The sequence below is a fragment of the Nicotiana sylvestris genome, chromosome 6 (genome assembly GCF_000393655.2).
Source record: "Nicotiana sylvestris chromosome 6, ASM39365v2, whole genome shotgun sequence".
Lineage (NCBI taxonomy): Eukaryota > Viridiplantae > Streptophyta > Magnoliopsida > Solanales > Solanaceae > Nicotiana > Nicotiana sylvestris.
The window spans coordinates 2,419,206-2,431,391 of record NC_091062.1 but is presented as its reverse complement, the minus strand read 5'-3'; the positions used below and the strand labels follow the sequence as shown (position 1 = coordinate 2,431,391).

The 12,186-nt window shown below is 33.3% G+C and overlaps 2 protein-coding genes across 2 annotated transcripts; one reads left to right on the top strand and one right to left on the bottom strand.

The window, feature by feature from the left end:
* Window positions 1–4,760: 4,760 nt before the first annotated feature.
* Window positions 4,761–9,891, bottom strand: LOC104230857 (heptahelical transmembrane protein 1-like). Its single transcript, XM_009783752.2, has 4 exons — window positions 9,464–9,891; window positions 9,268–9,360; window positions 6,483–6,540; window positions 4,761–5,543 (listed from the first exon to the last, which is right to left on the bottom strand). Exons 1-4 carry the CDS (start codon window positions 9,697–9,699, stop codon window positions 4,887–4,889), a joined length of 1,044 nt encoding a protein of 347 aa, XP_009782054.1. The 5' UTR covers window positions 9,700–9,891; the 3' UTR covers window positions 4,761–4,886.
* Window positions 9,892–10,235: 344 nt separating this feature from the next.
* Window positions 10,236–10,976, top strand: LOC138870128 (uncharacterized). The gene is made up of 2 exons (XM_070147791.1): window positions 10,236–10,273; window positions 10,337–10,976. Exons 1-2 carry the CDS (start codon window positions 10,236–10,238, stop codon window positions 10,974–10,976), a joined length of 678 nt encoding a protein of 225 aa, XP_070003892.1.
* Window positions 10,977–12,186: the final 1,210 nt, after the last annotated feature.

Here is a 12,186-nt window from a genome sequence, read left to right as displayed (position 1 = left end):
CCTTAAAGCATTATTGATTCTGTTATTTGTAAAAAATAGTCCCGTCATTTTAGTTGTTTGTAATGGGCTGCAGAAAACTGCTATGCGTTAGATCATGTTATTGGAATAATGTAGTTTAGCTCGTATTCAATCAGAACTTGACCATGTAATGGATGTTGGATATAACTTCCGATAATTTGTAAAGTAGCACTTGTGGTTTGATCCCTGAAATATCTAGTAGGTTGTTAACTAATCTTGGATTATAGCATGATTGTTTGAGTTCTTGGTCAACTAGATCTTAGCGTTAATCTTACCATCAATTGTTACTTAAAAAAAAGGGTACTGCAACATTTTAAGGAAAAAGAAGCATAGTTGTAAGTCTAAAGTTGTTAGTTAAAGTAACAAGTAAGGATAGGCAGGCGTGATTTGGTGAGTTAGCGATTTCTTGTGGCTCGAATCATGCCAGGATTCCTGTATGTTTTTACTTTGTGACAACATTTCGGAACTAATCAAATATGCAAAAAATTATTAAAAGGCCCGGACTTTTCAAGCATGTAAACTAATTAGGACTTTGTCTTCTTTCATGTTTAGAGACAAATTTAATAGAAAACCATAGTCACTTTTAGGATTGCCCTTTTAATAATAAGAACGAGATGAGCCTCGCCGAGTAAAACGCAAAGATTACAGGGCCCTCACAAATGTATATATATTAATTACTTAGATTCCAGGACGGGCCGTTTAGCAAATTTCACGGCCCTACCCAAAAAAATAATGATACGTTAGTCGCTTTAGGCGCATATTTAATAATGTTATCTTCTTAAACTCGGCTGCACATTTATGTGACCCAAATCCAAATCTCAACGGAGTCGAAATGTGTCGCTAATTACGGGTGCATTGATTGTGACGTGGTTCGAGATGCATGTCCATGACGTTGCAAATTCCTTTAAAAAATAATGAATGAGACAAGCCTCGACAAACAAGAATATACAAATTGTGGGGCCCTCAACGGATAATTATTTCGAATGCTTAGATTTCGAGACAGGCCGCATGACGAACTTTACGGTTTTTTTTCTCAAAATAACAACGCGTTAGTCTTTAGGCGCGTATTTAATAATGTTATTCTCCTAAACTCGGGTGCACATTTATGTGACCCAAATCCAAATCTTAACGAAGTTGGAACGTATCAAAAATTGTGGGTACATTTATGTGGCGCAATTCGAGATACATTCTCACGACGTTGAAATTCTTTGAATAAATAATAACAAAGCGATAAACAGTTAAAATTGGCACGTAGGTTCATAATTGTATAAAATCAGATAATCAAGTCGAATATGACAGTTGAGCGACCGTGCTAGAACTACGGAACTCGGGAATGCCTAACACCTTCTCCCGGGTTAACAGAATTCCTTATCCGGGTTTCTGGTGCGCGGACTGTTAAACAAAGTCATTCTTTTCCTCGATTCGGGATTCAACCGGTGACTTGGGACACCATAAATCTCCCAAGTGGCGACTCTGAAACAAATAAATAAATCCCGTTTCGATTGTCCTTTAATTGGAAAAACTCCCTTCTACGCCCCTTTGAGGGGTGTAGGTGAAAGAGGAGGTGTGACAGTTATTATTATACAAAACTTGTGGCACTTGATATCTATACACTAGGCATATAATACATGTATGAGCGTGTGCATGGATAGAGAAAGAAAGCTCTTCAAGACGAAAATAAGAGTAGAAACAATTCATATAATGCTAAGTATTGATTAGAGAAATAGAACAATATTGTATTTTGCTCATAGGAAATAACTAAATTTAAGTTGAATATATTTGAAAGATGATTGAGGACTTTTATGTGACAAAGTTTATTGTTTTATTGAGTTAGCTATATATAGAATCAATATTAATAAATATGGTAAGCTTAAAATTTTACTCTATAACTCAAATACAAACATGTTTTTAACATATATAATATTATGTGATTTTATTTTTACAAAATTACTCATCGAGATGGGGTAAAAAACACGAAGGCCCTTAGCGAAATATCGTTCGCCTTTTTTACCCTTTAAAAATAGAGTTCACACTAGATAAAATAGTCATTTAGTTATTTTCTTAATATTTATGACCTAAAATTTTGTTGAAATTTGAGTATTAAATCTTTCCTTATTTAAGATAGATATCTAAATTATAAGACTTTAAATTCAATAAGATTTTGTACCTTACATAAATATTTTGTAGACGTTCTTTTAACTATTTGATGATATTTCAGTAGAACAATATTAGTTGTTTCTTTATGGAAAGTGACATAACAATGGTACTCCGGTTTTATTCATGATGAATAAAATAATTATTTAACATCAATGGATAATAATTATTATTTTTTTGAAAAACAATTTTTACTTCACTTAAATTTTTAACAAATTATATTAACTTATTCTTATTATATGGTAAATAATGTGAAACTAAAATTAAAAACTACTAAATATATAGAAAAATAATGTTTTACTTTTCTATTAATTTTGTCCTCTTCAGTCAATCTATCTAGACTATTATAAAAGCAGGAAACTTCAACGCAAAATTGATTGATATTCTTATCATTTAAAATAAATTCATATTGGATCAAATTATCGTTTACTTAGTATTTTTATTATTACTTAAGACGTCAAAATTAATTAAAATTTTGACTATTAAATCTTTTCTTATTTGAACTAAATAAAAACTGCTAATATTTAGGAATATAACCCAATAAAATTATAAGTCGAGTAAGTTAATTTCACAAGAATTTATAATTTTAGGAATTGTTATTTCACATGGAACAACAATAATCCAGGTAACATTAGAAGTCTTCCGCTTCAAGATACCGAGAAAAGAAAAGTTAAAGCAAATTATACAAAAATTGTACTCAGGAGCTTATAATTATTTTCAGATCATCCAAAACATTAAAGATTTAAGTTGTAATGTTAGCTATTTTTTCTCCTAGATTTGGTCTGGCAATTGTGTGATGGATACATGTCCATATACCAGAATTGTACAAGAGACTATGCCCAATGGCTATTTCAAGCTATTCTTATTTAGGACAATGTCAAAAACACATTCCAAAATTGTTGCCATAGTGTTTTATAGTTTCTTATAGTGTTGATAAATTTGTTAGGGATATGAGAAGCAGTGGTTCGAATCCACATCGTAAGACCAGGACAGTGTGGAGAAGCATCGATAAATGCTATTAACATTGATGATACGGCTTAGAGGAATTCCGATATTACTCATCATTATTGAGCTAAAGAAAGTAATAACATTTTTAGCATATATAATCTCTTTCATAATAATAAAGTATTTGTAGAGCAGAGACCTTCTTTTATTGAGGTAGGTAAATGTGATTATATTCATCATTTTTTTCAGGGTTTTTTTTTAGTTTTTATTTAATAAGTTAGACAATTTTGTGAATAACCTCTATGTAATTTTACTAAATTTATATTCGGTGATATCAAATACATGCGCAACGCGGTACTCTAAGACTAGTTTCACTAAAACGTCGCACAGTTTACTTTGAATTCATATTATATGTTTTTTTTTGTCTTTTTCATAATTTTTAAAAGAAAAATCACAATGATTAATCCAAAAAATTTAAATCATTGCCGTAATTATTTTTCTATCTTGTAACCTTTTAATTAATTACGAAAAATAAATGAAAAATTCTTGAGCATAGGGCCAAACCAACCATAAGCCAACTTAGAGATACTTTCTCGATCAAGTAACTCTATAGTTTAGCTAATTGGAAAAGTAGAAAGCATCTTCATTGAACTAGAGAAATATTACATAGCTCAAAATGGTATCAAAGATCAACAAATCATACAATTGTTTTTATCTTGGAATAATTGAGATTGATCAATAAATAGATATTTAAGTTTTATATATACTGAAAAGTACTATTAATCTTTTATCTCAAACTAATCGAGATTAATCATATAGGCAACCTCTTCACAAATTTAAGTTTCACTCAATCCTTGTTTGTAAATGTATACCACTATACATTTAGGTGAATCCCCAACTAAAAGTTAATAGGTTCGGAATGAGTATAATCTTATTATATGTACATAGTTCGAACCGAAAACAATGCAGTTCAGTTGAATACCATAGTACTCGTCCTAAATCCGCCTCTGGCTATACATAATTCTTCGTACATACCAAAATATTGGTCCAATATGTATCATACATAACACATTGTAATCAAAATGCATCATTTCCCAGCAACACATCATACAATGGTTTTTATCTCTGAATTAATTGATCTTAATATATGTATATATTTTTTATTTCTTTTCTGCATATGTATACATAGTTTTAGCCAAAAACAAATGTAGTTCAGTTGAATACCATAGTACTCGCCCTATATCCACCTCTAACTATACATAGTTTTCTTACACACCGAATATTTGTCCAATATGTATCAGACATAACACATTGTATTCTAAATGCATTATTTCCGACCAGCACATCATACAATCGTCTTTATCTGAATAAATTGATCTTATTATATGCAGAGGTGGACCTATGTTGTGAAGAGAGGGGTCACGGGTACCGAAAAAGTTCGGCAAAAATTCTATGTGTACACAGTATATGTCTTTTAAAAATAGTGATATAATAGTAATGACACCCTATATGCAAATGAGATTTTGGTTGAACGCAAAAGTGCACCCGCGACCTTCAAATCATGGATCCACCTCTGATTATATTGTATATATTACGATTTTTTTCTGCATATGTATATATAGTTTGAGTAAAAAACAAGGCAGTTCAGTGAATACCATAATACTCGCTCTATATCCGCCTCCGACTATACATAGTTCTTCGTACATACCAAAATATTGGTCCAATTATGTCTCAGACATAACACATTGTATTCAAAATAAATCATTTCTCTATCTTTTGTCACATCCCAGTCGAGTCCTGTAGTCCAAGAAAATCCTCGCAGCCCCATAGTGAGCCAATGCACCAAAAATAACAAATGTATGAAATATTTGATGACTATGACCAATTATATCAAATAATCCTGGCTTCCATTTCTCCGGTATTCGGCTAACATAAAATATAGCCCCTATTATATAACACAATGCCATTGCAGATTCATATGCAAGTGTGACATTCCTCATAGGATCAGTCCAATTCAGCACAAGTGCATGAACTGCAGGTACCAGACCAAAACAACCCATAGACATGAAAAGCCCGGCCCGAAACGACCGATATTTTCCGGTCGAAAACACGGGGAAGAGCAAGGTTATGATAGTGCAAATTCCCAAGATTGTGATTCCAATGAGGTAAACAATTTGCCAATGTGGTGAACATTGAAAGATGTAATACATTGGTGGAAAGAAGGAAGTGATGATCATTACTGCTATTCCAACATAGTCCATTTGGACTAAGAAAAGGTTAAGTTTTTGTGAGTGACATGAGAAAAGATGACAAATGCTGCTTGATAGAAGACAGAACATTGCACCAGCTAAGAACACATAGAATGGCCAAGTTGCTTCATTTGTTACCCTATTTGATAATGTGATGTCCATTTGTATGTGTCGGTCCTGCGCGTCAGTGTAAAGAATTTTTACGCTATCAGTTCAATAACATGCATAGTTATTAGAAGGGTTTAAGTTGTATATATTGTAGCCCACATTGTAAAGATGTTTTACGTATGCTACCAATGCAATTTATTCTGGTTATAGCATGTCCAGTGGCGGATCTACATTGTCAATTGTGGGTGCTCAAGCATCCATTATCTTTGACCAGATTTAGTAAATTTGCATAGACAATTGTAAAAATATTTAGACAAATATTGAGTGAGCACCCACAACTTAACTCCTTTTTTCTCTTCTTTCAGAATTTTATTAGCGAGCACCTATGACAGAGCACGTCATTACTCTATTTTCCATAGTATCATATCCAACTTAATTCGAAGAGTTACCTAATATTGTGGTAAATTTAGTCTGAAAGTATAATTAAAAACTATACATTAGCATTTCACAGAACGTAAATCCTTTCTAAAGATGAATTTAACTTATATATACTGGCGGTGAAAAGAATTTTTATACATTAGTGTAATTTAACTTATTATAGCAGGTTGTCAATTTTATTTTTCAAGTAACTAGTTCCACTAGTTATGAAAGTTATCTATAGTTATCATTTATGTGATCTGATAGTGTAAAGTTGTCAGTTTATAAAAAATTAAAGGAAAAATGACACTGGATTATATATATATATAGTTATCATTTATATGATCTGATAGTGTAAAATTGTCAGTTTATAAAAGATTAAAGGAAAAATGACACTGGATTATATATATATATACACACACATTTCTGTGTGTTATATACAAAAAATATATAAGTTTTATATCCTTTTGCGACTATCGGATGTAAATAGTTTCGGCCGCGAGATAAAAGTGATCTATGCCCAAGATTAAACTTTTAAAAGTTCATGAAATGTATTACTAACAATATTTAAAGAACCAGCATGTAACTCACCTGGGAAAAAGCCTTTGAACTGTGAGAGATGTTTGCATTTCCACTCGTCGGAAAATTTCTGCAAGATTGAAGCAAAACTCAATGTTTTCATCTTAAAATATGATAATTACTAATATTCAGAATTAACTCAAGTGTTTTTAATGGATTATATTAATTAAAAGTAACATTTAAAGTTTAGTTTTATGTGTAGAAATGGATTAATTGATTAACATTAGTCCCAGTAAAAAAATGTTGGAGATTGCCAATTGAAAATAACAGACAAGAATTAATTTTAGTATCACTTTCCGTCCAAAGTATTAATCATTTTCCAAAATATTTGACTTTTAGAAAAACAAGATGTTATTTTATTACTTTTTTCTGAATTTACCTTCACAGTTTCAACTAGTGAAATATTAAACTAAATGAGAAGATTTAGATGGTTGTTACATATCGTTTCATTATGTATCGTATTGTATTTATGTAGTGTACTTGTCACTTGGTGAATACAATGTTTGTATGGATTGTGTCATTTTACCGTCGTTTCATGATATCACGCACATGATGAATAAACTTACAATATTATAAAGAAAAATTATGATACGGTATATAAAAAGGTAGGATAAATGATAAAATAAAATTATTTAATAATAATAAAGGGTAAGATTAAGAGAAAAAGACAAGGTAACGATACGACCACACCAAATCGGCCGTTACATAAAGTGACACATTTCATCGTTATGTAACGACGGATTTAACGATACGATACAATAAAATTTAAGTAACAATCAAAACAAACATTGTATTTAAAGTAACAATACGATAAAATACAATAAGTAACAATCATCCAAACAAGCTGTTAAACAAATACTTATGCTATTAAGCATATTAAAGATCTTTCTTAAAATTTATATATATAAATTTTAAAAAACAAATAATAAGAACCGAGAGACGTATCATCTCAAAATGTGATCAAGAAAATATCAGATGAAATAAATGTGCAGACATTTAAAGAAAGTGGTTGGGAGTTTGATGGCCAGAAATATCGTACAAGCATATTGAAAAGTGTCTTTTTAACCTAAATTTCACCTATCAAAATAATTGGACCACCTATGGATATTTTAGGCCTTGGTTTCATAAAAAGTTTCGGTTGTTTCGTTCGCTTCGATTATCTTGTTATTTTACTGATATTACTGCCTGTCGCTATTGATTTTTCTTTTTCACTTTTTCTTAAGTTGATGGACTATCGAAAATAGCTTCTCGACCAGCTCAAAGTAGAAATAAAGTTTGCGTACATATTACCCTCCATAGACTCCACTTGTGAGATTACACTGAGTTTATTGTTGTTATTGGTTTCATAAAAAAAATAATTTGGTTTCTCACCCGGTGTCCAGTACCCGTATTGGAGCCCGACTATATCCGGATTCGCACCGTATAGGGCCACATTCGAGAGGAAGCGCTCCCTACCAAGGATTTTTCTATACCCAGGACTCGAACCCGAGACCTCTGGTTAAGGGAAGAGCAATCTCATCCACAGCACCACATCCTTTGGTGGTTCATAAAAAGTTGTTTACGTACTAAAGTTTGCCATATCAAAAGGATATAATATTAGCCTATTAGGTGACTCTGTCTTTTTTAGTTTCTCATCCAGTGTTTGATATTCTATTGAGTTCTCGACTGATACGAATTTGTATTGGTAAGATATATTGAAGAAAAAAATGTTTCATATTCCGATTTTTTTTATTCCCAAACTCAAACCAAAAACATTTATTTAAGGGTGGAAGCATCATATCCATCTAACTTGTCACAAGCTTAACTCCAGTAAGCTACGTGCGGACAACTAGACAGCTGTTATCGGCTTCTAGTTTCAGTCCTAACCCAAATCAAGCACAAAATCGTGCTTAAGGAATGGCGAACGTGCAATACACAAGGCTGGAAAGATAATGAAACGAAAAAGCACACAAAGAATGGGAGGCCAAGACCAATTTTCTGGTTTAATTGATATACAAATATTTATGGTAGGTGGCTCTATCATTCCAAACTCACTAATATCTTGTTATCATTTTAATATTATCTTTTAGGTGACACTTTTATCATATCATAATCCTACCTTATTAATCTCTCTTTTTTAATATTATCTTATTATTTTTCTAGTGCTGCATTTGTTGTTACATGAGAATAGTCAAACCTATAATCTTTGTTGTTGAAGTTAAACGCTATCTAATTACTTGAGACAATGAGGAAAGGGATATATAGACAATTAATTAAAGAAAAGAAAAAATATGGAAAATAGTGGGGAAAAAACAAATTAGTCTTAGAGCACGTTTGGCCATAAAAGAAATTTCACTTTCTAAAAAAAAAAAAAAAATCGAAATCGGTGTTTGGCCATAAGTTTCCAATTTTCGAAGATGAATTTCAGAATTTTTCGAAAATTTGAAAAACTCCAAAAAACTATTTTTCAAAATTTTCACTCAGATCATTCACCAAAATTCAAAACAACCCAAAATTATATTCACGTCGAAACACAAGACTAATTTTCAAATACTATTCTTACTTGAAAAAAAAATCACTTTTTTTTTTAAAAATTTTACCATTCTTATGTCCAAACGCCCACTTAAAATATGCAGTTTGATGAGTGAGGTTTGGTGGTCAATGCATGAAAAAAAATGTATTTTCAATAAAATAAAATAAAATGTTGTTTTCTTTCACCGTCAACAATTTGATGTGAATTAAGGAACTAAAATTTGGAGAAAAAAAATATAGAAGGGTAAAATTAAAATTAAAAAAAAAGAAGGAATTAGACACATACCGAATAAACATAGTCATAAAATCAGCAAGTTGAGATACATGCTCTGCATTAGCAATGGTTAATACCATAAACAGAATAAATCCAATCAAATGCCTGTAAAAAAAAACATATTCAAAACTCCAGATAAATAGATTGCAATTTAAGCTATTTAAAAATGTAAAATTAAGAAAAAAAACATGAAATTAGATATACTTACGTCCAGACATTAAGAGTTTCATTATGCCAACGAAAAATACTGAAAAAAGCTTCTTTGAGAGGCCAATTAGCTCTGTAATAATTCAATATATACTCATTATCCTTCATATATTCTGGTAATTCATCATAAGAAATTAAAGGGTATTTTTCCTTTTTTCTTATTCCATTTTTCTCCATCTTTTTGCTGTAGCAGTTTCTGTTTGAATCAAGATTCTGATCTTTTTCTTGATTCGTCATCTTTAAATTAATATGATATTAATCATAGAGAGAAAAGAAAGAAGAAGAGAAGAAAGTTTCTATTTTTTTCAAAAGAGTTTGTGCTATAATTTTTTTCTTGGATTTTGACGAGTGTGTGTGTGTTTTGTCCGAGTATTAAGTGGGGTTTTATTTTAGGGTAAGTTGGGAAGAAAAGACTTTCTTACAGTTATAGCCAATACAGCTTGTAGGTAGGTCATCAATAACTTCTGTTCTCGTGATGCCTTAGCTTAGATGACCCCTTTTAATTTAATTAACCCAAATAGCTGCCAATTTGATCTCTTAAACTAATAATAACCGACTAGTATATAATATATGTATAACTGTTAAATCTATGTATATTCTATGTATATCGGCTTGAAAAAATAAACATGAAATCTGATCGGCTATTGTCGTAACAATCCCTTTTGATTTATTTTTCATGATTCAATCATCATTTTGTAATTTTATTTTATTTTATTTTGTTTTGTTTTGTTTTATTTTTTGAGTAGCCGCATTCTAGGGTAAAGGAAAGGATAATGACTACTAAAGAATGTGATGAACTGAATGAGATCCTGTAACTCTTAATTAGAATTTAGATGTCTCGAGTTTGAGACCTGAGCATAAAAAATTCTCTTAGGGAGCATTTTCTGGGAGGGGTCAAACGGCACTTCTGGGAGGGATTGGATGAGATTGTGCACCAGGTTCCGCCTACTGAGAAGCTATTCATGGGAGGGGATTTCAATGGTCATATTGGGTCGACCGCAGGTGGTTATGGCGAGGTGCATGGAGGCTTCGATTTTGGGGAGAGGAACGGAGGAGGTACTTCGTTGTTGGACTTCGCTAAGGCTTTTGGGTTGGTGATTGCGAACGCTAGCTTTCCGAAGAGGGAAAAGCATTTGGTTACTTTTCAAAATGTGGTAGCGAAGACTCAGATTGACTATCTCCTCCTCATGAGGTGTGACAGAGGGTTGTGCAAGGATTACAAGGTGATTCCGGATGAGATACTTGCGACGCAGTATAGGCTTTTAGTGATGGACGTTGGTATTATGTTAAAGAGGAGGAATAGGTCCGCTCGAGGAAGACCGAGAATTAGGTGGGGAGCCTTAACTAAGGACAAAGCTAAAGAGGTGGAAGGGTGGTTGTCGGCTATGAGAGCTTGGAGGAGTAATGGTGATGCGAGCACTATGTGGTTAGCGACAGCAGACTGTATAAGAGAGGCTGCGAGAGTGGTGTTAGGGGTCTCGGCGGGCGTCCCTAGTGGGCACAAAGGAGACTAGTGGTGGAATAAAGTGGTCCAAGGTAAAGTGGAAGCGAAGAAGGTGACTACCTGAAGTTAGTGTGGAGCATAAGTGAGGAAGAGAGACGAGTGTGTATGGAGAGGTATAAGGTAGCTAGGAAGGAGCTAAGCTGGCGGTCACGGAGGCTAAGATTGCGGCCTATTGTCCTATGTACGAGGAACTGGGAGGAAAAGGCGGGGAAAATAAGTTATTTCGGCTGGCCAAGTTGAGAGAGAGGAAGGCTCGGGATTTGGACCAAGTGAGATGCTAGGATGAATATGGTAGAGTATTGATGGAAGATGCACAAATTAAGAGGAGATCATAGATTTACTTTCATAAACTTCTGAATGAAGAAGAGGATCGGGATATTGTGCTAGGCGAATTGGAGAAGTTCGAAAGCCACCGTGACTTTGGGTACTGCAGGCGTATCAAGGTTGAGGAGGTCCTGGGAGCTATGCGTAAGATGAGTAGGGGCAGAGCAATCGGGTCAAACGAGATTCCGGTAGAATTTTGGATGTGTATGGGGAGAGTAGGTTTGGAGTGGTTGACTGGGTTATTTAATGTTATTTTTAAGGCGAAGAGGATGCCGGATGAGTGGGGGTGGAGTATAGTGGTTCTATTGTATAAGAACAAAGGTGACATCCAGAGTTGTAACAATTGTAGGGGTATCAAATTATTGAGTCATACCATGAAAGTGTGTGTGTGGGGGGGGGGTGGTTAAAGCGAGGGTGAGGATGACAGTGTCTGTATCCGACAACTAGTTCGGGTTCATGCCGAGTCGTTCTACTATCGAAGCTATACACCTTGTTAGGAGGTTGGTGGAACTGTACAGAGAGAGGAAGAAGGATGTGCACATGATGTTTATTGACCTAGAGAAAGCGTTTGACAAGTGTCGCGCCCATTTTTTCTCGCGAAATCAGGTTTATGACATTTGGGAAGACAACTCATTCCCTTTGGGAATTGGGTTTTGAATTGAAGAGTCACTACCTAATGATTGAAGTGCATTAAGACACTAAGAAGGATTTGATTTAGAAAAACAGAGTTTGGGTAAGGGCTAGAAATTATCCCGAGGGGAAGGTGTTAGGAACCCTTCAGGATCCACTAGTGTGGTTTCCGGCCATGCTACAATTGTGACTTTAAGTAACAAGTAAGCAAATAAAGATTTCAAATATGAGGGATCGTCGCATTATAGCTGCAAATAAATTAAAGT